General features: G+C 32.8%; 3 protein-coding genes across 9 annotated transcripts in view; 2 read left to right on the plus strand and 1 right to left on the minus strand.

The window, feature by feature from the left end:
• Positions 1 to 25,296, plus strand: part of LOC111050889 (arginine kinase) — a 62,864-nt gene that overhangs the window by 23,184 nt on the left and 14,384 nt on the right. The window contains exon 2 of one of the 4 annotated variants that reach the window (XM_039443230.1): positions 4,535 to 5,107. The exons of 1 other annotated variant lie outside the window; for it this stretch is intronic. In XM_039443230.1, coding sequence (XP_039299164.1) covers positions 4,535 to 5,107 — 573 coding nt within the window. Of the gene's footprint in view, positions 1 to 4,534; positions 5,108 to 13,497; positions 13,919 to 21,742; positions 21,878 to 25,296 lie in introns of those variants that run through there. 2 more of the 4 variants (XM_039443244.1, XM_022337262.2) reach the window with 2 other exon arrangements.
• The window catches only part of LOC111055153 (ataxin-2-like protein), a 50,342-nt gene that overhangs the window by 7,660 nt on the left and 17,386 nt on the right, over positions 1 to 25,296 (minus strand). For all 4 annotated transcript variants that reach the window (XM_039443209.1, XM_039443206.1, XM_039443215.1 and 1 more), the window contains exon 2: positions 15,155 to 15,265. The gene's annotated coding sequence lies outside the window, so the exon portion shown is untranslated. The remainder of the gene's footprint in view (positions 1 to 15,154; positions 15,266 to 25,296) is intronic.
• LOC111055154 lies at positions 6,682 to 8,478 on the plus strand. Its single transcript, XM_039443247.1, has 2 exons — positions 6,682 to 6,908; positions 7,409 to 8,478. The coding sequence occupies exons 1-2, from the start codon at positions 6,862 to 6,864 to the stop codon at positions 8,343 to 8,345; spliced, it is 984 nt and encodes a 327-aa protein (XP_039299181.1). The 5' UTR covers positions 6,682 to 6,861; the 3' UTR covers positions 8,346 to 8,478.

Here is a 25,296-nt window from a genome sequence, read left to right on the forward strand (position 1 = left end):
TATGGGTGAATTTATAGAACTGGTATTAACATGTACAAAGGTGGATCCTTTCAGTACTTGGTTTCACTTTTCAAGAGAACAGGGCCACACATCTCACACAAGCAGCTTTTTTCAATTGCATGTGGCTCTGAACGTCATAGAGAAGGAGACGATATTCATGGATATTAATGTATCCCATAACACACAGTTATTCAGAAATAGTATTGCAAATTTTTATTGAATGATCAAAAATTGCAATTTTATGGATTAGTAGCCTATTGAAATCGAATGTTTTTGTTTCTATTATTTACTGGATCATTTGTTATTAAGACAATGCAATGAGAAGTTGATAATGCACAAACACTCCACATTTTAATGTCTCACAGTTTAGAGAGAATAAACAGCTTGCAGAGAAATAGAACTGGAACTGAGAGACTTGAGAAATAATTAGTACATAGAACCAGAATTTATGAGTAATTCTGCAAATTGTTAACATGAAGCGTCAACTATTTGAACAAAAGTCATTTCAATCTTCAAGTATGATTTATTTCCTTAGAGCCGTTGCCAATTGGAACGAGATTCTGTTGCCAGCTGGAGAAAGATAAATTTGAAAATGGCAGATAATATTAAAATCAATATAGTAATAAATTGTGAAGGGGAAGTGGATTTCTAAAACCTTCTAAGAGACGGAAATTCAATAATAGAATACTAGAAACATCTTGCATATTTTATTTTACATTTATTTCTTAGCTTGAAATTGGAATTATCATGTGAAAAGTTTTTCTAGTGAGACCACAGGAAATAGCGCAAAATGAAAGAGAATGAACAATCAACAAATAGTTATTTTCTTATCAAAAATGGAATAGACGACTTCAAAACCGTATAATAATTTGTCATTTTTTTCTCTGAACGAAAGTTCAGAATAGGCCTAAGCTTTGTAATAGAATAATAACCACCTGATCAACAGATCAAAATGCAGATTCGATCATACACAGTTTACAGTATTATTATTCTTATTATTAATATTATAAGTCGAGTTCCCAAGTGGAAGACGCTGAGTGTGATTCATGATCGTTGATTATTGGACTTGGTGTTTTTCTTGTTTGCCCACCAGCTTTTCATTTTTTGAGAAAATGCAGCTTTTCTTTCTTCACTCCGTCTTGTTCCAACTCTTGAAGCTTTCACCTCTGGAATAATTTCCCATTCATTTACTTTTGCTCTAAAACGATTTCGATTGGTAATTTTATTTTCAGTAATTTTTGCCAAAACTAGATCTTTTTTAACGTTTTCAATCTATGCCCCTCGATTGACAAGCGAAGCAACATATTTTACTATCTTTTTTTTTGTAATTCTATGATTGGGAAGCCCCATGATATGACCAAATAATTTAAGAAGATCTTTTCTATTATTCTGTTACAATATTCGAATGTTGCTCAACTACTTTATTTTTTTGTAATCTATAACCGTTATTTCAGTTAATCTTGGACCGAGAATGATTTTTTTCCTCCTTCAAATTTTGTATAAATTATATTCTAAATTTTATTGTTTTATTCTTCTAATTATATTAGGTATATAAACAAACATAAACATGAATTTATATTTCACTCTAAAACAAGCTCACTAAAATGATTGCAGCTCAACTCTATTGAATGACTGGATAAAAGCTGTCAGCACCCAGATAGCTGGGTCTACAGCTACAGCTCTAACTACATCGAATTAGTTATTATTTATGGAGTTATTAAATTCATTTTCAAGTCGTAATTGATCTCTACTGAAGTTTATCGGCAAGATAAAATGCTATAATTTTCTATAGAAAAGTTACCTAAACGAGGAGTTCTAAAGGTAGATTTTCAAATATCAGTATCAGTGAACGTGTCCGACACAGTGTGAATATTATTCCCATAAGTTATAATGGGAATATTCATACTTGCTCGGCCGAACTGTGTGTGAATACTCCCATTAGAAATCATGAGAATTTAATTATATTTCAACTGCATCGGTCGCTGACTCTGATACTGATTTCCTCCGCCTTACGGGTGGAAAAAGTAATAAGATAAGATCTAAAAATGAAACTATTAAACCGTAGAGGTTACAGTGAATGTTAAAGACCCGGTGGAACTCTTTGTGAAAAGGTACGATTTCGTACAACACTGTGAACGCCTGGTTAGATACTGTTAGCTGCCAGATAATAGAATCAAAAAGTAAGAAATTGCCAACTCTTTGGCAATAACTCTAAAAATACGCTTCAATCTCGCAGCATTAGACAGACCAACTTGGCTGGTGGTACTGCTTTGTCAAGTTTTAAGCCAGATGACATTTTTTACGGACCTAAAAACATACAGGTGTACTCAAGCATTTGAGGAATGAAGGATTGGTGTTGAGAGGAAATCAATTCTCCAATTATTTTTTGTGTACAAGCTTAGAAGCCATACTTGTTTATTTGTGCTTTTTGAATAAAATTTCCAGTTCATCATGAAACTTTATCGAAGAAGTTAAGTTAATGAATTAATATGATTAAAGAGATGAGGTGTTCTTCTAAAATAATTTTTCCCAAGATGAAATGACATTTTCTCTTAAATACACAATATCGGGGACCGAGTTTCGCTCTGGAGTACAAAAGCATGAAAAATTTATTACGAAAGAAGAAATAATAATAACATTCATAGTTCATACAGAAATGTTCTATTTAATCACAGTAAATTGATATTAATTCCCAGAGGGATGCAAAAATTTCCCTCACAAAGGACCGGTTGCACAAAAGCCGGTTAATTTTTAATCCTGATTAATTTCACGTGAACCAAATCAGAGAAGACCATTTAAAAAAGATGGATCACATGAGCTCGCTCACTCACTTCCATCATCAACAGACGACGAAATAATTATTATCAGCTGTTTTTCCAAGGATGAATAATAATTATCCTTTTAATGTCCTTCAGCGAGTTTTCCGTGGGATGAGACCTAGTGCAACCAAATTTTTATATCATAAACCTATTATGTTCTGAATTTCGTGAGAATCGTAAGAGCCGTTTTCGAGATCCGGTGAAATACAAACATATAAACATTTAAACATATAAATAGAAATTGCTCGTTTAATAGTATAGAATAAGATGAACAATTTATTTTAGGATTTGAGAGTTCAACCGAGTCAACCAACGGGCTATTAGTTTCCAGTAAATATTTATTTATGCAATTGAACACATCATTTTGTAGCTAATTCATTTTTAAAGAATGATATGAAAATCTTTTAATTACAGTATACTGTCTATCATACAGTATTAGAATAGTATCATACATTATATACTGTGATACATTTGTGTGTGCGTGTTGCGTGTATAAATACAAGTACAGCATAATATTATTGAGAACATTGAATTATGTACAATGCAGTGACGTGAGACAGTAATAAAACAAGGATGCTGTGTTCAACCGCGTATTGACAATGTCATTTACCCTCCATAGTATTCACAACCAGCTCCACAACTCCCTCTGGTTCTCATAGATTTAAATTTCATGTTTTCAGGAAAAAATAAAATGAAAGCTTCCAGTTTTCTCTAAGAAAAATGTGATTTTGAAACAATGGGGCTTTGTGGGTAATAAATGCAAATAACTTGAAGAGTCGAAATATCAAAGAACTGTTACAAGAAATTCTAAATTGGAGCATTCTGATCTCAAGCAAATAGATAATAAAAGATGAGTGATTGGTTGTTGTGATCAGATAGGACGGTGAATGGGTCCTGCTGCACCTGAAGGAACGCGGCAGCCATTGAGTGACCTGACGTCTATCTCTTTCTACGAGCGAGACGAATTCGGCCTCAATTTGACGCACAATGCCACAGAAAGAATGGACCATAATAGCAGCAAATATCTGGAACGACCTCTCAATTTTTCCTCGTTTTTCCTACTCGACTCTATTCAAGAACTTGAGTCCTCAAACAGATTTATACAAAAATTATAAATTTTATGAGTCGTTTAATTAACAATTCAATCTTTAAATCATTATATGAATTCATAATTTATTTTTGAATTCCAGCAAGTATGTGAGTACCTATCTTATTAAATTGAAAAACTTAGAGATTCAAAACTGATGCTCTCGATGAATGATCAGATTCGAAATACGAAAGTCAATGGTCATGAAATCCTATAAATTGTTCACAGAACAAGTGATTGTTTAGTTCAATCGGATAAAATTGCATTTTTTCAAATAAAAAACTCACTTTTATTGGGACGAGGATTTATAGTGATTATATCGATTTTCTCATTATTTAAAGTAAAAATATTTTTCCATATTTTTTGTTCTCCCTGTTTTATTTCCACTTCTTCCTTTACGAAGTTTCATTCATATGTTTCTCTAGGTACTAAGAAACTTATGAAACGAAAAATATAGTATATAGTACATTTATTTATTGTTTCCTTTTCAACAATAACAGAAATATTGGTATGAAAAGCTACTTGATTATTATTTTAATTTTATTTGCACTTGGATTTTTTTTCAATTATGAATTTTCTTTTACCTCATTCTCTCTGATTTTATTTTTGATTTTCTTTTTCATTTTAGAAGAGTCCAAGGATTACAATGGAATCTACCGAATCTTCAGCGACTGGCTCCAAAACAAAGGCAATCAAGTCCTCAGCCAACCAATCAAACTAATGGAAAACAAAGCACTCCCAAAGCCTCACCGCCATCCACACCTACTGTCAAACAAACCAAACCAAATCCTCCAAGTCCCATAGTTGATAAACCTTCTCCACCCAAGGTAACACCATCCCCCTCCCCTCCTCGACCACCCGTCCCAACAAACACACCGACCACCCCAAGACCACCCCCACCCCCTGTCCAGCCACCAACATCCCCTCAGCAACCGATTCCTCAAAACCGAAACATATTCGAACCCGATCCTCAGTTGTCTCCCGAAAGTCGCATATTCCAGTCGACCAAAATCAATGATGATCCACCCTCGAAAATATCCCCCATCATGTTGGACTCACCTCAACCTCCCAAGCCCCCAACCAACAACTTTCCTAATCCGTCAAAATTTGCAGCTGCCCCAGATTTCCAACCCCTAACAAAAACCCCACCCAAACAAGAAGAGAAGTTTAACAATTTTGGCAGACAGTCTTCAAAGCAAAAGTAAGTTTGCTTTCAAGTGAACTCAACTAACATTCTAACACTTCGGATTGTGTTGTGTGTCAGCTCACTAACAGATACCTAACAAATAAATTTTGATTCATGCGGCCACACAATAGAAAAACATTTCTTTAGGCCAATAGCTGGCTTATAAAAATTACACTGATTTATTTTAAAATTTATTAGCACTGATAGAGAAGTTCAAGATAAAATTACAATACAATCAGAAGATATGTATTTTCTCAACAAACGCTGGTGTTGACAGTTCTAATAGATTGCATTAATATTATAGTGATGCATTTCTTCATGAAAATCGTTATACAGTACTTCAACAGAAGATTTTATTCTCAAAGAAGTATGAGTGTTGATCATAATGATGGAAAACCTTCAATACAAATTGGTACCTTCATTTTATCGTCATATTTGTTGCTGAGATTGATGCCCACATGATCCCTAGACTTGTGAGTGGATGATGATGATGATTAAAAATTACCTTTTTAGATTGAATCCAACCCTCCGGGAAATGGTTTTGGGGCTATTATCTGTATGGATGTTGAGGTATCAAGCACCACCTACCCAGCGGATGAAGCGGAAACACGGCATTAATCTATCTAATGTATGCGATTCAAGAAGGTTCTCGTTAATTTACGACAGTTCAACTGGTTCTTGATTTGGAATTGTTTCAACTTTTGGGAATCGAATTTTATTTCTCAAAGTGGTATTGTTGGTTAAAACGAACAAGGTCAAAATAGAATCATCAATGCTGATTTGACAACTGACTACCAATTGTGAACAGACAATGCCAAAGTTCGACTCAAAGTCCCACCCCAAAATTTCGCTGCAATCACTGAATTACGGGGCAGTTCTAATACTTCCATTATTCCATGGTTTAATGGTATTCCATGGTATATGAGTGTATGTGCGTCTGTGTACACGATATCTCATCTCCCAATTAACGGAATGACTTGAAATTTGGAACTTAAGGTCCTTACACTATAAGGATCCGACACGAACATTTTCGATCAAATGCAATTCAAGATGGCGGCTAAAATGGCGAAAATGTTGTCAAAAACAGGGTTTTTCGCGATTTTCTCGAAAACGGCTCCAACGATTTTGATCAAATTCATACCTAGAAAAGTCATTGATAAGCTCTATCAACTGCCACAAGTCTCATATCTGTAAAAATTTCAGGAGCACTGCACCATCTATGCAAAGTTTAGTTTTAGATTCGCAATTATCAGGCTTCAGATACAATTTAAACAAAACATTCCAAGTGGAAAAGATGGATCATAAAAATCTCTACAATTAATGGGCAGTAACATTTTCACCTAAAATTGAAAATAAGCTCGAAATTCGAGAAAATAAGATTATTCAATTACAAACTGTTGGCAACTGTTGATTCTATTAAATCATTCACTATGAAGAGATAGTAGACTTCGTGTGTCTGCAGCGCTATTGTCCAGTAACCAGCTGGCTCAGATCTTAGAAAAGTAGACTTGAGATGCGCAGGAACACTAGCGTCAGTTGATCAATTTTCATAACGGCAAGGAAAGTTGTGTGAGTGCACCACACCAGATTTTTTTATGTTGAAATGTCAATCATTTTCTGTCACTATAACAGCTGATGTGAGACTTAACAAAAATGTTTTTTTCCAAAACACAATGGACAAAGTTAGTAGTGTGAGTAAACCAACCCAGAATTTTATACTTTTTGTTATCATAAATTCTAATGCATTATATTCCAGTTAAAAACTTCTCATGAAGATGGATTCAAGTAACGATAATACATTCATCCCACTTGCAAAGTGAGTACAATTATTCATAAATGAACTTGAGTGTTTCAGTTATTTTAATTTGTTAAATAGTTGAAGAAAATTAGCAATCATCTATAACATGACATACAAACAACCGCATTTTTTCAATAAAAGATTTGAATATTCATTCAGATTGGCCTTTTAGTATGTAATCTAAGTTTTAATCAAAATTGTTATATTTGAACTTTATTTTTATATCTAATACAGAATTAAGAAAATACTGTACTAGTATTAACAGGTTAACGATATATCAACAAGTTTAAATTTAAAATTTATTTAAATCATTAGAACTACAAATAATATTTTTCGACATGAGAATTTGAAATTATTAATACAATTAACAATTATTATAAAATAAACTACCGAAATGTATGTTTTTGGTTCCAATCATTAAATGAATAAACTGATTTAAATTCATTATTTTAACCTACTTCTTTAGTTTAATTTTTTTGGGTTGATAAACGACTACTTTGAAAATTATTGTTTTGTAGGCCTAATGAAAATATTGGAAAGCAAGTGACTACCAAAACGGAGAAAACAATAATTGAGCCTGTTAATCGATCAATTGACCCTGTTGATAACGAGATTGAACACTTGGAGAATACAGTGGCACAAGACAATCCACATTTGATAGCTGATAACGATATTCAAACTGAAAAACTTGATGGCCAATTAGAAAATCTTGGCGAATCCGATCCATTACTTGAAAACAAAATGGTTCAAGGAATACGTTTAGAGGGGAATGTTGATGACGATGCTGTCAAGTTACCAGAAAACGAACTTAATTCAAAATCTGTCTATCTAGATTTGGGAGAACCGGACATGATTGTTGAGGATGAAGTTGGTGCAGCTGATGATAATGAAACAATTGATGGCTCATCAGAAAAGCTAACGAAATCTCTTGTCTCGTTTGGCAACAGTGAAGAGCTCGAGACTCAGGATGACATGCAGGGGGTGACAGTAACTCATTTTGATAGCAACGCGGGAAATGAGGACAGTGTGTATGTGTGGAGTCAGGAGATGGAAGACAACGCACGATTCATGGACTCGGCCAGTGAGACTTTCAGCAGGATGTCGATCAAGTCGATGCCATCAGCTGACTCGATCCTGCACGGCTCCGACGAGTTGATTACGTCAGGCAAGCAGAGAGTGTGCAAGAAGGCGTCCTGGCCTCGGAGGGTGTCGATCAGTGACGACCCCCCGGCCCTCTACCTCACCGAAGCCTCGCAGTCAGCTGATCAGCTGTCGGTAGACGAGCAGGAACCTTTCGATGTGAAGGTGCGACGTGAAAGCGAGTTGACCGCCGCTGTCTTCAAGGACCAGGTGAAGAAAATGCAGATGACCACTGAGAAACAGTCTCTCTCCGACGAGGAGATGACTGCGCCAGACGAGGACAACCAACAATCTCATACCTGTCAGGCTAATTGAATAATTGTAATTATTATCAATCACCATCCATCAACAAAAGCAAATCCAAAAATATTTTCTTCGTGCGTAAATTTAGATATTGAGTCGTCTGTGAATAAAATAAAAAATACAACAACAGATTATCAGTCATTAAGTTCACCACTAATATTTTAAAGAAACAATTATTACAAAAATTATTATTATTTACAAAAATGAATGAAACTCTTCTGCTTCGGTTGAAGCCTATATAAGGCTTAGACTTGCACATGAGCTTTTCAATGAAGAATTAGGTTATCTACAGTATGTATGAAGCACTGGGTAATAATTCTTCAATTCAAAATAAATTGTCAGTAAAGCTGGTTTATAGAAGTAAACAGTGATCATTTGAAGCTCCTCTAATTATTATAAACAATAAGCTTCAAAATAACTTTTCGGTGGTTAGGAGCCCAACTACATTTGTAAAACTGTATCACATTATTATTCTTTCCATGGCCCATGCAAAACCCACATGATCAAAGGCCTCATGATCTACTTCTGGAAGAATATATCTTTCAATGCCTTTCCGGCACCTATTTTGCCGGAAAATATTGAAACTTTTCATAGGTGTATTATTGGAAATTATAAACTGAAAAATAAAAATTATTATAGGTAGTAGAATTTTTAACTTGATTTTAAATCGTAGGGTACCGTTGTACAAATCAAATCAAGACAAAATTAATGAAGTGAATGAATTTAGCAAATATACTTTACCAAATTCTCTTTGTATTTTGATTTTCATCCGATGGCAGTAGAAATTTTCAAATTTCTACTTCAATTGAGACGTATAAGAGACTTATCAACATTATTTTGATGATGGGAATGATGAGGCTAATAACATCTGAATTGATGAGGCAACATTTCTATTTCTGTTCGTTGTCAGAAAGCATACCACTTTTCAGGCTAGTTTGAAACTGTACTAAAATAAAAAAAATAAAAGTTACTCTATCATCACCCTTCACCTCTAAGATGGATCCATTTATGGCCTTGTTTACTAATATCGCAAAAAATCATACTATCATTATAAGCAATAATCATTACTTAAATATATTGATGCTTTACTCAGCCGAGATAGTTTACATGTGGAAAGTTTCATGAATAAATAAATAAAATTTTTCCGTTCACTCACTTTATTCGAAAATAATAATATATGTTCAAGTGCTAAGCTACAAGCCTGTTATTAACTTGCACAAAATCATAGCCTATCTTTGTAATAACGTGAAGGAAAATTCGAAAATATCTGGTAATGTGGATGTAGTTGCATTGATAAGATAAAGACAGCAACGAAGAAGAGCTCGGTGTTGTTAATAGAATGAAGTGTCGACCAAGTTGAGTCTTTTCTTGGCCTATGGTCGGGGGTTGGCAGGAGTGCGGAGGCGTCAGATGAACTTTAAACTGTCAGCATTCCTCTTTCGACAAGATTACTGCTCCCCATTCAATCAATCCTGACAATTTACAGTGAGATCACAAGAGAGCTTGATGAAGCATGACGGTTTGGACTGCAGCAGCAGCTGCAATTTGCACTGAATACTGACGAAGGGCGTCACATCCTGCTTGCTTTCCAACATAATCTTCGAATATGGCTCGAGATTGCGCGCTACCATCAGCAACGGGAATCTCACAACCAAATTCAATCTGTCACCGACAAATGACTTTGATTTGATGCACTATTTTCATACATGCTGGCAAACGTTGAATTTTCAATTGAATTTCAATATTTTTCCGCTAAACGTATCTGTATGATTTATTATTGGTGAAGAGTTCCTTTACGACAGTAGGAAGGGTAGATAGTTATTTATCTGTGAATGAGACTCACAACTTATATTTCAATCGATACCACAAATTAATTGTGTCCATCCGAAAACACGGGAATAACCGTATTTAGGATAAACCTAAAAATACTACTTCAAAATAAGTAAAATTATCAAAGTCCACAATCTACCACATGTAATATATTTTATATATAATCATTTTTTTCATTCAAGTATTTTGATAGAGCTATTTGAAAGATAAATTACAAATAGTTTCTAATTTCTTTTTTATTCTACTTCTTGTGTCAAACTCAAAAAAATATTTTGATAATAGCGTGATTGGCTGGAACCAGTCATGTCTAAAATAAAATAAAGGAAGTACTCGTAATTCTTTGTAATTAATATTATAAATTATTTGTGAATTTTAATGGAAGTAAAAAATGGCTTTAAATTATAATACTTTATTCGACAATGATAAAACACATAATCATAAAATGATTGGAAATTGAAAAACAGGAATAGATCACTTAAATAGAATCTAATTGAGTACAAAAGTTATTACAAGAGGAACGAAGTAGAAACAGGCAATATTATAATCCTCAAAATTGAGACAAGGCTTAACAGGAGAAGAGGTGTAATTTCATTTTTCTTTCGCATCAAACAAGTTGACTAGTAAATACTTTGATCTGATGACGCTGTATTTTGGACTGTTAAAATCACTTTGATGCCACCTTGACGTTTGCTTGCTACAATGTAACGGAAGTCCATGGAAACGAGTGCATGAAAGCCGAGCAAAATAACTCCCATTGATCAATCAATAACAAGGAAGTACTTTATCCTGAATTCATTACTGTGCTAAAAGCATGAGAATTGAGAAAGGTTGCCAAATCCGAGTGTGCGAATTTGTAAATTTCCGTTTGCCAACAGTATAGAAGTTCAAAAATGTAGCCTATAGTTCCTATTTAAAAATACACTATTGGCAAGACAGGAACAAAGATAAATGCTAATAATGGTTAAACTGATGCTAATTCTGTGATTATGTTGCCGATGAACTGGATTTTCTAAAGGAGCATCGTCAAACTAAGATTTCAAGAAAAGATATCATATTAATTTCACATTCACTAATTGAGCATTTGTGAACCCGAATTTAGTGTAGGCCTACGCCTAGCTCCCTAATGCATTGAAATTTCTATAAAATAAAAAATATATAATCCGGTTTGTAATACAGTAAAAAATATTATTGATAATACTATAGTAAAATGAAGAATATGTAGTCTATACGAGAGTAGTCATTAAGATACTTTGTGTTGATATAAAAGACTTATAAAAAGGCACAGGTGAATGCCAATTTCCAAGATGCGAGAAATACCAAAAGCGAAATGGAATAATTTCTTAAGAATGGTGTCAGATCTGATTTACTTATTTTATTTAAAGATTTGTTGTTATTTACGGTGTAATGCTTCATATCTTTTCGGTTTGAGATATTTTACAAGTGAAATGAAAACTGTAGGCCTTATGTTATGCATCATTACATTTGAAATGCATGCAATATTGTCGTATGCTTCTGTAAATTATCCGGCGTTGCATCTCTATGCATCACATAGGAGGGGGGGGGGTTACTATACTAACAATGCAAATTTCATTCTCCAGTCTTGACAGGGAAACGCCTCATTGACATAATGAAACAATACGCTGTTATGTCTATCGTTTCATCTGACATTCGTTATTTTTCCTTGTTTTGTGGAGTTCTCTACTAAGTCGATTTCTCATGCCAGGAAGAAGTTTTTAAAATTCGAATAAAATTCTGTTTGAAACAAATTTTCTTTGTAGGCCATCTAAGATATCTAAGCATAGACTTTTGAATGAATTTTATATTTATTCAATTTTGAAATAAAGCAATAAATACAATAAACATTTTAAAAGAGTTTGCTTTTTCTGAACAGTTTTGAATCGGCTGTTGAATGAAAAATGTACTTGAAAAATTAATCATTTCTAAAAAGTATTTTAAACCTGAAAAAGATACAAAAGTAAAACTTGATTTAGTCAGCCCTGAGAACTACTTAATGGATGTATTTTTCATTTAAAATCAAAAGGCCTATAGCCTATACATCCTATAAGTTGGCTTCCTATTAAACTTTCAGGAGTTCCAAATTATGTACTGTATTGTTCAATTTATGAAGAGTTATGATTATTTGAGTATTTTATAAGAAAAATTAAGACCTGGTTGCACAAAAGCCTGTTAAATCATGATTAAATGCCACGAGAACAAATCAGAGAGGGCTTTCTCGAAAAAAGGTTTCTATTGATTCTCGTGGCATTTGACCCCGGTTGACATTTAACAGGCTTTTGTGCAACCGGGCCACAATTTTCCTCATAATATAATTATAATTATGGAATGGACATCACTATAATATTTCTTAGCAATATGACAGCAACATTAACAAATTTCAAAGGAAGCAAATCTTTCACAGCCTTCAATTTTGAATTATTAATAGTTCCACAAAAAAGGTAATGTTAGATGAGGAACAGTAATGATAGATTCAGTATGGATATTCCGATTGCTTCTTGTAAGAAGACTTTATTGACCGAGCGAAATGAGGTCTAAGATTTAAGTCGACCGTTTGGCATTTCTCTTAATGTTAAATGTTTATATGTTGCGCATTTACGGCGAAACACGGTAATAGATTTTCATGAAATTTGACAGGTATGTTCCTTTTTTAATTGCGCGTCGACGTATATACAAGGTTTTTGGAAATTTCGCATTTCAAGGATAATATAAAAGGAAAAAGGAGCCTCCTTCATACGCCAATATTAGAGTAAAAATCAGACTATAGAATTATTCATCATAAATCAACTGACAAGTGATTACACAGATGTGTGGAGAAGCCAGTCTATTGCTGTATTTCCATAAGGTCTATAGTTTCAATCAGGTACTTGTGGATGAGAATACTGCGTTAGGTCTACTGTTCACAGAACTACTAGTAGTATTCCGATTAGATTGTTGAATTAAATCAACAACTTTCAATGCTCTATGAATAAGTAGTTTTATTGAATTTTTAATCCACTGTAATAGGTAGGCACAAGGTATGTCTCTGTAGGGGCTCGGCTTGACTGTAAGTTCAAACTTGGATTATGAACAAAACTCATCATTATGCTCTGGTGCAAGGTTTAAGAAATAGGAACTTGTCACGTTATTTTTCTCCTATTCTTGACTTGTGCTTATGAATGATGTTTGACAAAAGAGGGATAACTCGTTTGTGAGGGTAGGACTACTTGCAAAGGGTGAATCCGGGAGCCGGGTCATTCAGGAGACAATGATACCAGGTCAAGGATGAATTGAAACACTCAACCGTTGGTGGGTTGAGGCCTCAACCTCCTCCATTGGCTTAGAGCCGTTGCTATGGAGAAATTCGCGAACCAGCAACGGGGCAAATCAAGTTCGCGTTTGAAAATGGAAAATGAATATTTTCCCTTAGTTGTAGTTTTATAACGACCGAAAATACTCGGTAGATTTGTTTTTCTAATGCTAATTTGAACTGATGTCCAACCTTGCATTAGTTCAAGATCAGATGATGGGATTAGTAGTTGGGGTGGAGTGGGGTGCGGGGCCGTCACGGTAGGGGCGAGATGTCTGGGGTGCAGTGCGCATGCTCGCTTGCCATTGGTCCAAGGGTGTGACGTCATCGATCCTAGCCTTTCTTTTCTAGACTCGCCGCCCGCTGCTGAAAAGCATTTAGTGGTGAAACTGCTCTTGACACGTTTAGTGCAACGCCCCGGCTTCTTTTCTCTCAGAAAACTTTTTCCAAGGTAAGCATTTCCACTATTTCTGGCCGACTGCAACTCTTCAGAACACACGCTCTGTTTGCAAATAGACTTCATAAATATTATCGATCTACAAATTATGCAAGGCGAAAATATTCTTGTTCACAAAGGAGCCATCAAAATGGTCGGCACCTCAATATTTCATGGCATACTCGGCTTTTTTCAATTGCAGTTAACAAATACTCAATATCTCCAAAAACATAAGGATTATTCAACATCATAGATAAGATTTATCGTATTTTTCCAATTAGGTACCGGCAAATTTATCTGGAATCAAAATGGTTGACTTTTTAACATTCATTAATGAAGCTCTAATGAAGCTTTTCATTGGTTGGCTTCGAGAAACTATTGAATCCTGTATTAAAATTCTAACGGATTATTCATGAATAATCATCATAGCGATGCGTTTTCCCTAGTAGGCCTATTCGATAGATGAGTACCGTAGCCTTTTTTGTGTAATTTATTAAATCATCAGTTTATTTTTCCTACTAGCTCTAATCGAAGACAAATGTGATATATTACTCATTATTTTTAATTCCGCTTAATTCCAGTAAATTGAAACAATGGAATATTTAAAATTTGTGGAAAGTCCTTCTTTAGTGACTTTTAGAATGCAATCTTATATTACTGTAACTTGAAATGATTACTACAATACAGAGCACAAGGTGATATATTTCTATGCATGCCAAAGCACGATGGTGATGTATATCGTTAAATATATTTGTTATGTTGATGAATAAAAGGTTTACATGCTTGAAATTGAATGGCATCTAAAGTTGGTTATTATATTAATAATATTATAATACAGTAACGCAATCATTCATTTTTGATAGATTTAAATCAAAATTAGTTGAAAAGATTTGATGTGAACGAATTTCTTGACCTCGATTTTTTGTTCAATAAATCAATACCGTACCTGGAATCTTAGAATGCTTGATTTCAATGTGAAGAAGTTATCTGTTCAAATTACAGAGATCGAATTCTCTTGCTGGCAAATAGGAAAAAAGGAATCGAGAATATATCCAGTTATTTATTATAGTGCTCTGATGTAAAATGAAATGTAGTAGGTACTTTTCTTGGCTTCAGCAATTGAACGATATGAAAATGTTGCTAGGTACTAATAATTCAATAAAAATGTATAATAGACTTCATGAGTCATATGAATAGTTACTAATTAAATATAAACAGAAAGCAATAGAAAACTAGCATGCAGTGGCTCACCATTGTTTATTCAAAAATACAGCATTGTTCTCTCATCTTCCTTTATTTAATTCAAAATGGATATTGTTCCTTTATTATAATACTCCTATGGCTGTTTCTTCCCACTGCACTCTGAAAAAGATGATTGAAATATTCAATAATGACAATATATTGGGTGGAAATAATTACAACAATCAGATTGCAAAATCATGTGAAAAATCAAATCTTTGCACCATAACTATTGCATGGGAATAAATATTACTGAAATAGAATACTGTATTACAATCTAGATAACTTAAGCTCTCATCTCACGTTGAAAATTTAGTTTCTAAGATCAGAAAATGGAACACAAACCCTTTTCATGGATATTGTAATAGTACTTTCGAGTATCAGGAAATCTTGAAGCAATAGTGAAGAAAGATTATAACAGAAATTCTTCAAATAATTCAGACAAGAGCCTTTTTAGGAAAGTCTAATACAGGCAAATCTACCTAATCATAAGTTTATTACATTTCATGATGTAAGTACATAGTATGAGGGTATACCTAGCACATGAATAATAAACATTACATTTCACGATTAATTTGTGAATTATTAAAATTCACATTGAAATGTGTAAAATATACAAAAATGAAAATTGAATTCTATATATTCAATTAAATTGTTTCTCATGCTCGTGAAAAATCGTGTACCAGGATAAACTCGATGAACGGTAGATAGAGTGAGTTTATTCTAGATAACGTAATCTACCAGATAAAAGAAACATATTTCTTGAGGTTTGCTCCGCCAAAGAATGACCAAAGTTGACTCATTGATTAATCAACTCGTTCAACGATTTACAGTACCGTAGGCATTTCTATGATAAGACCTAAAAGAGATGAGCCTGCAGTGAGACAGTTATGATTCATTCTTCAACTACTGTATTTTAGTGTAATTATAACGTTTCGATCACGATTATGATTTGAAATAATGGATAAATGAATAGATCAGTTTGAAATGAATTATCTCTTTAGAAAGAAGTAAAACTTGGAAAACAATGCCAGAAAGTGTTACAGCAGATTGGTAGTTTATGAAAGTGGAATAATGAGAAAGGAATTACAACCTCTTAATCAGTTTAATAGTTCAATCATTTCGATACATACACTAATACAATTTATTATAAAATTGATTAAAACCAATTGAGTTAAAAACTAACATTATTTATTAAATCATATTTCGAATATCGGAAGTAGGCCTAGGCTATTCTTCCTGAAATATAGGTAGGCTACCCATAAAATAACCACGCGTCAAGTGATCCTCCCACTTCAGTTTGCTATTCATCGTAGGCATATATATTAAAATTGCACGATAATAGATAATATTGTGCATTATTTATCTAGACTAGTCACATGTTGGTCGGATAATACACGCTTATAATTTGTGTTCCATGAATACACATTACAGTCCACTTGAATATTATTCCCATTCTTGAAAAGCATCACCCACTTGATATAGTAGCCTAGACTATAAACCACACACTACAGTTGAATAGAGGTGAAGACGGAAGTGCATTCATCTGTAGTTTCTTTTTTTCATTTGAATAGTGGCTGATGCCACTATTTTTCGGGGGGTGCCTAGCCTGGGCAAGTTCAATATCAGAGGTGGCTGTTATCAAACCCTCAGCTGAGGGTAGCGGCGGGCCTTGACCCGGCTGGCCTAGATTCAATGGTAAGCTGTAGCGAGTTTCACTCATACTGTCAGAATTCCTTATAAATATAATTAATGCTTCCCATAAAACCAATGCTGACAGTTTGAGGTGAATAGCTTGCACCTTTCTCTCCCTGAAATAGTCGAGCTTGAATCAATTATCTAGAAGCATTTCTGATTCGGCATTTCTCGTTCAATGACCACCAGAATAGCGTTCTAATCAATATTTTACCTCACGAAACAGTGCAGCCGGTTTGCTAGCTGGTCAAATTCCATCGGAATATTCTGATATTCTTTACAACAAATTATTCAACATTAATTCCAATATTGCTACCAACGTTTCGTTTTCGTAGCTTGCTACCTAAGCATTTTATGAATGAAAATATCAATGCGGTAGCCTATATTTATGAATGATGTTTAACAATTTATTCATATTGTATAGATCGAAACCTTGGAAATATCATTCCTAGACATGGGAACCAACACCACTCCTTTCCTTGTTCCATTCGAGTTTATTGACATTTGAGAAAATTAGTTCAATGCTTTCAGTATTGGATTAAAATTTTAAATGAAAATGTTCTTCATTGAGATTCTATGTAAATCCTAAATTAAATCTGATCTCATTTTAATAAATAAGGTTTAATAGAAACCCTAAAACCCACACATTTACCATTCAGAATTATCAATACTGATGCCTATAGGCCTACATATTGAAGTGTCATAGGCCTACTCTGGCGAATAAGTAGCCAATTCAAAATTAATTAAACAAAGTAACTTAAGGGATTGATGGGGAAGAAAATTGAAGATTGATAAATGAAGATGAATATTAAAATGAAGAGCTATAAATTCATGTATCTCCTCATGATCTTGCTTCAACAATCAAATCAAAAATGGGACTTACTACCCGTACCGTAGGAGGCTACTGAACTAATAAAGGTATTTTCATTAGATTCAATCTGATGAATTGAGGGAGAAGACAACTAATAAAACTTTTAATAAAACCTTACTTAATTTGAAAAAATAAAATGAATCGAAGAAGCATAGCAGTCAAGCAGTATCTATTAAATAACTTGTTCCAAATGGAATTCTAGATGATACTAGAATAGATGGAAGTACTGTCAATACTAAATAGCCAACAGACAACCACGTAAGCAAATGTTCTCCATGAAATTCCATTTGACACGCTCTCACAGTGTAAAAGCTGAGCATTGTTGTCTGTGCGATAGCACCGTACAAACCTACACACACATATTTCCACATAAAAGTTCATCGGATGCAACCAAGCCATGATAGAACAGTCAACGCTCCCTTTTCACACTAAAATCTCTCATGCATTTCCCTAATTCATAAATTTTTAGTTTTTCTACGTTCAGAAAATATTTGAAGTAAACTATGTTAATTCAAAAGGAACTGACACAATCTAACGAGTGTAAAAAGTGTCATTAAAATTTGAAATAATAATACTTTCGAATATTAAATACTGTATCAGAGCCACAAAAGCAGAATAAATTATTGTAGTAATTTTTACATTGAAAGGCTCATAATTCTAGATGAGTTTCTGAAGAAACATTATTCAACAATAATAATAATCCTACAAAAATTCAGTAAAGGCAAAAATAATCTTGCTTATCAATCTGCAACATAGTAGATAATAATAGTGAATCAAATTATGAGCTTGAACTCTTCCTCCATTAATATTGAGCGTGGAAAATATTGAAAAGTTTCAATTATTAAGAATTCTTAATAATTCAAATATTCAAGCATGATGAATTAAAAAGTTGTTTGAGGTCAACATTATTCTTATGTAATTAGTTATTTTTCATAAAATATATCGAAGCAATTTCTACCTCTCTAAGTAGGCGCAAATGTAGGCACATTTTGCATTCAGAAGTACATCCAAGTGTTATGAGGTTGAGTTCCAGGATCAAACAAAGAGAATGACAAGAACAGAAAAGAGAAAAGCCTGACAAGGACGCTTTAACCCTGTTTGGGAGCCTGACTGGACGTTAATAAGGTTGATCAGTTTCTTCCCATGTATGGCGAATGACAACAAGCTGTTTGGAACAAAACATCATAGGGCCTATATGCCAACACAGTGTTGGATACATGATAGAATATTACAGTATTTGGCAGTTCTAATAGACGAAATTATTTGCTAATTGAGTGAAGTAGTACTACATGTTATGAATAGAAATAATGAGCGTAATTTCAAGTAACTGGAATAGTAAATATTGCAGAGATACTACATTTTGTTTCACTTTATTTTGGACAGTTTGAAAGAAAGTCAAGTGAAACATTATTTACCAGGCTGCTACAAGTGGAGAAAAATCATAAATATTTATTACAATAATTATTCCTTTCTACTGATTTCCCCAGCAAAATTAAATTGAATAAAATATTACCCAAATGAAAAAGACAAGGAAATCTAATTTTTATGGAACATTTATATAAGTAAAAATCGTGAAAGAATAGAGGAGTAGTTTTTATTACTGTATTTGTTGCCGAATCAGCCTCTTGAAGAGAACCTCACTGCAGAATGCAATAGATTTCCAACTTTAAAGAAACGATTCAATTTGCAACATAATGAGAAGCGAAATTATTGTCTTCAGTAGTCATAATTTTTTATCTACGTTCGCAGTCATGTTTGAGCCATCTGTACATGAACAAATGAGAAAAATAATAATTGTTTTCGAGATATTGGATGTGGACTAAAATGGAATGCATTTGAAAAACATGCCTCATTTCCTTGTTCACAGTGATAATTTGCCGATCTAGAAATCTATTGTTTTGAATTGAAGCAAGTAATTTTGTGATCGAATTATATGAAGATGAAACGTGCACTTTCGGACACTTTCAACATATTTCTCATTTTGACTCAATCAGAGAATAGACTGAATTTTTTCCGAATAAATGACTTTATAATAATTGAAAATTACTGAAAGAAAATAATGTCAATGTGAAATTCGAAAGCATTCTGTGCATTCCAATTTATTCAACTCTTAAATAATAGATTGATAGATGAATATCGATCAAACTAGCAATTTTTAAATTTGATATTTTGTTCTCTTGGAAAAGGTTTTCTTGAATACCTTTTCAGTAGGGGTATTGTCTGATAATTGTGATAATAATGTATTTGCAAGTTCCTTCAAGTTTGAACAATACGGTAACTCATGAAGTTGTAATTTATTGAACGTCAGATTATTGAACTAGAACGAAGTGAGCAATAAAAATTTACTCAATCATTTCCTCTTTCAATTCCAAACGTCAGCAGTGATGTATTTTGAATTGGTCGAATGAAGAATGAGAGCCTAATCCCCAATTCCGATTGCTTCGTTGGAATGATTTGATGCATGCTGTTTCCTTCATATGTCATGAAGATATGAATGATTCACTATTAATCCAACCCAAACTTACAACCTTAGTGTTAAAACAACCAAATAATTTCCTGTATGCTTCGGTAGAGAGAGGTAGTTTTCTGTTTTAATTGAACTTGCCAATTACTTGATAAGAATATAAATTGAGTTAATTTTTATTTGAGTTCAAAGGTTATTTGTGATGAAATGAATTCAATATTATTTTTAAATATTAGGTGTATTCATTCATAAATCTGAATTATTTTTTCAATTGAAATATGTGTAACATTTGACAAAAGATCCATCTGATTTTCTCAGAACATAATTATAGGAAAATCCAAACTTTTATTTTCAAGAATAATGATAAGAAATACCAATGTACCTGTATTCTAGGTACCTTGAGTAATACTAATACCGTAGGTAATGAAATTTACAAGTAGTTAACCTGGGAGTATTAAAAAAAAACAACAAAATTGACGGATTAAACACCATGATTATAGAGTAATATTGGAACACATTTATGTTGATAATTTGTCCATTCATTAAAGATGAATATGCGGAAGCATAAATCTGAGTGAAATATCTTCATCTTAGCATGGTTGAAATGCATTGTAACTGCCTTCGTTCTTACTATCATTCAGTGGTAGAATAATTCAAAATAAGATTTTTATGAGTACCAACAAAATATACCAAATTTCATACTTTGAAAATATCTAACGTTGAATCATTTTTATAGTATAGAGCCATTCACGGAACATAAATAGTTGAGATGATTGAGGCCTACAATCTTTTCATTGAGAGAACCACGGGGTTGATCTTTAGTCGTTAGCTAGATGAAGCACCCTTGACGGCTCTAGACTATGAAAAACAAGCCAGCTGCCACTCATTTAGCTCAACAGAGCCAGAGCCTTGCACTGTCAAATTCACCCCTCGCTTTAATCAAAATGGCTGTAGTGCATGTAGCTACATTGTTAGAATGTTAGAAAGTCGAAGCTGAAATCATTTGGCTACGGTACTCTAAAATAATAGAAAAAAATCTCAAGAAAAAGTAATATGGAGGACCTAAAAATGAATGATAGTGAAAGTACCACTACTTATGACAAAGAGCACAAGAACAAGTTCAAAGTTATCTAATGTGTGAAAAAAATATATTTTTTATGAAAACAACATTCTAACTTACATTAAAACTAAGAAAGACTTACTTTTGATGAAATACTATAATATGTTGTAATACTATTATATTGTAGTTTGTAGTACATAACATTTATGTAAAATTGAGAGAGAGTATTGAAGTTAAAACTTTGAAAAAACTTATAGAATGTATTGAGAGAAAAAAATATTGAATATGAAATTGTTATTACTTTTTTCCAATAAAATTTATTAACTTACAATTCATTTATTTATTAGAGAATAGAAAATACATTTTTTGAAGATTTTTTAAAGAAAAAAACGTACTTATTACTTTTGAATAGTTCAAATAAAATTTACTCTACTTTCTCTCTTGTTTCGCATCTTATCGTAAAAGTATTATTCCTCAGCTGCTTATTACTCACACATGCTTTATCCATTCAAGTTTATTAACTGCCATAGAATGTTTACGAAATTTCATAAACAATTTTGGAATAAAAACTACCCTTTTTGTGACCTTATGAAATCGTATTCTACTATTAAAAATGGCTTGCTGTAAAGTAAAAGTAAGAGCATGGTAAGCAGCATTATATTTTTTACCAATAACGCTTTAATTAACTGAATCTAAAATATAGATTTCTTTATTGTATTTGTATCACATATTTCAATTTTTTATAAGGGAAGTAATTTAAAAATATTATTTTTAAGCTCAAGATAACAGAAGCAATTAGATTAAATTGTCAATAAATAAGGAGTAAGAGATCATCTAATGAAATATATCTATCAAACACCTGTAAAATGTGTTTCAAATAGAGCCTAAGAATTTCATGTGTGACAATATATTTGCAGTGTCCTCACCATGCAATGTATTTGTCTGTCCTTAAAATGCATTCATCTTGTTTGGCAGCGCAATAGCTTGTTTATGCTAATGTAGTGTCCCCCGAATCGATCTTTACATAAACTTGAAACTGCAACCACTTCGGCACTAAGATAAAATGTAAGACAATACTGATGTTCCCGCCTCTTCACTGATTCGTTTTTTATTGTGCGTTTTCTACTTTTCCATTCCAGCACACTTTAAAACTGTATATTTACTTGCGCTTGTATCATATATAATGAACACTAGAGAATGTAAACGCAAAGATTTGTATACTGTAACTCAACTTATTTTAGACAGTATCTGATATTTATTTTATTTCCAACACTTTGTAGAAGCAACAACAAGTCTTTATAATTAGTTTTTCATCAGTAATTACATTTTACAACTTGAATTTTTCCTATTCAAATCTTACAAGCAAATTATTTATCAAATTTCAGCTTCTGATATCTGATGTGAAATAGTTTTATGTTTTGAAGCTGAAAATAATTGATTTTATTATATTCAACTCGTAAATTACTATGTGATAAGCCTTGTATGACTTGAAAAAATTGATCAAGATTTCTAAAGTTAAAAAAAATAGAATTAGATTTTTTAATTTGAAAAATCAATTCACATTATGAAACCTTGGATTTCGCTTGATTTTAAATAGGAGCAATAGACTGAATGATTAATCTCGTTTTATTGCAAATTTTTCATAACAAATATCCAATATTGTTATGGCTACTTTTTTTAATGCCGGTTTTATCCTTCCCAATTAAGTGTACAGGGTTGGAAGTGTTGAAATTTTTATTTCTCTAAGTTATAGTTTAAATCACAAGGAAAGTTTATGGGTTTTACTAATTCTATGTAAGATTTGACGTTGAACATTCTTAGTAAAGAGGGTGTAGTAGTAAACGCAGTCTGCTCATGATACTTAAATTTTTTAGTCACTCATGTTTATTTAGTCTACAGAGATGACTATGTTTTACTCTAAACAAACCAAAACTTTTTTCTGAAAGCCTGATACAAGGATTGGCTGGCTCAGTGCCGTGATAATTTCCCCCTCCTGTTTCATCACTATCATTCTATACTATAAGCAAGTCCGGTTCCTTAAATCTTTGAATTCTATGATAGATTTATATTTATAATTACATTACATTGAGATTACATTCTCTCTATTACATATTCAACCCATTACATTTTCTCTATTTCTATGTACATTTTGATGTCTGCGTTTTAAATTCCAAAGTAATTTACACTTGAAACTGGCGAAAGATTTATTCAAATCAAAGTTACTTTTTAAACATTCTTTATTTGCGTAAAATTCATAAAGAGTTCGGGAATGTTTAAAAATACTACAATCAACTAGAAAAAATAGGTAATCGAGAAGAGTTTCAATATTCAAATGTTGAATCATAGCCTACTCATGTTGCCAAGAAGAAAGCTATGACTAGAAAGCTAATCATAATATTGAAAACAAGTAATAATCTTAACAATTTTTTTCGATGAGATGTACTGGTACTGAATTGTACGATTCCGAATACGGAGTTTACGTTTTGGAATATCTCATGCAATAGTAATTATTTAAGGAAAATGTTTCCCTTCATAGAAAATAATGAAATTATTTAATACAAAAGTCGAGAATAATAAAAAAGGAAATTTTCAAAAATCGGCGATGATAAAGATTTGCAAGACTGTGGATTCCTAATTTAGTAAACGCTTATAACATTTTATTAATCCCCTTCAATATTATATTCTATTTATGTTTTATTGATGATGAAAGGATAAAAATATCTCAAGTATCGCAAAAGAATTAAATTACAGGTTGCAGGTCCACTCCTCGACTATTTCAATGTCGTAATACCAAAATAGCATACTATTCCTACTGCAATAGAAACACGGTAGGTTGAATCCCTCCCTGCAGCACTCCACCTGATGTAAGAATAAAAAGTCCCAACCGAAGCATTGACAAGAAATTCCAATCGGTCTTCCATCAGAGCAGCAAGAAAGTGGAACGAAAAGCTAGCTGGTGGAAATTGTTCGGAGGCCCATCTATTTGAAACCGTGGCGAATTTCGAATAATAGAGATCGCGGTGAATTGAGGCTTGACGTGAAGCTTTGGACACAACAAGCATTTTTTTTTGATGATCTGAAGAGTCTTGAATAAGTCAAAAATAATAATAAACAAACGATGTTGAGATGCTCAAAGTGGAATCGAAGGTTGTCCAAGTATTCAATAAAACTGAAAACCCGGAACAGGATGAATTCATCTCAAATACAAAATAGGATTATCTAGTACAATATAATATTTTATTCTAATTACAGAAGTGATCCATGTTATCCTAATTTCATTGTAATACGAATATTGTATGAGCCTTCATATCACTGATTAATCGCTCGGTTTGTTTTCCATAGAAATCAATAAACTTAGAACAGAGCCTGCATTTTTATTTATGAATAGTGTACAGTACTTTTGAATTTATAAAACAGAAAACCAATAATTGAAACGCTAGATACAGCTAGATCAATTCAAGTATTCTGAGGGCTGATATCAAGGGCATTCTTCAATTTTACATTTTAATAAGTAAAAAGGATTCTCGCGTGCTCTCATGTAGCCTACATCAAAACTTGTTCGCTTCTAGTTTCATACCCCATTTTGAGCTGCATGGAACGTTTTTGCATGCTTCAATTGATCTAAACATGGTTAGAGGATGAAACTCTTCTATGAAAAACCGTTGAGCTTGACTAGATACCAACCATAGCGTGAGTGATTTTCCTGTCAACATGATCACGAAATAGCTTCTAGTTGAAAACTTCTATTTCCCCAAGAGAAATTGCTCCGTATTTTTCCTATCTAACAAACTTGATAGAGCATTAGAATAATGATGAAAAAATAATAATAAAAATTAGAGATAGAATGATTTCTTACTGAATATTATAATTAATACTACTTGCACAACTAATTTTAAAATTATAGTTAAATTTGTTATCAATGTAATTTTTATTTATTCTTACTGAAGAAGTTTTGTTTGTACAAATGAGATTGAGTGTTTGTTATCATTTGGATATGCAGTATATTTCGTTTCTACTTCTCGATCTTCGAACATTGCGATGTTCATTCATTTGGAATACGTACA

Source organism: Nilaparvata lugens, chromosome 1 (genome assembly GCF_014356525.2).
Source record: "Nilaparvata lugens isolate BPH chromosome 1, ASM1435652v1, whole genome shotgun sequence".
NCBI lineage: Eukaryota > Metazoa > Arthropoda > Insecta > Hemiptera > Delphacidae > Nilaparvata > Nilaparvata lugens.

What these genes read in the sequence shown, in the direction of transcription:
- LOC111055154 (XM_039443247.1), top strand. Translation starts at nt 6,862, where the DNA reads ATGAAGATGGATTCAAGTAACGATAATACATTCATCCCACTTGCAAA. An exon ending in ACATTCATCCCACTTGCAAA is followed by an intron (nt 6,909 to 7,408) that starts GTGAGTACAATT and finishes ATTGTTTTGTAG; the next exon opens with GCCTAATGAAAATATTGGAA.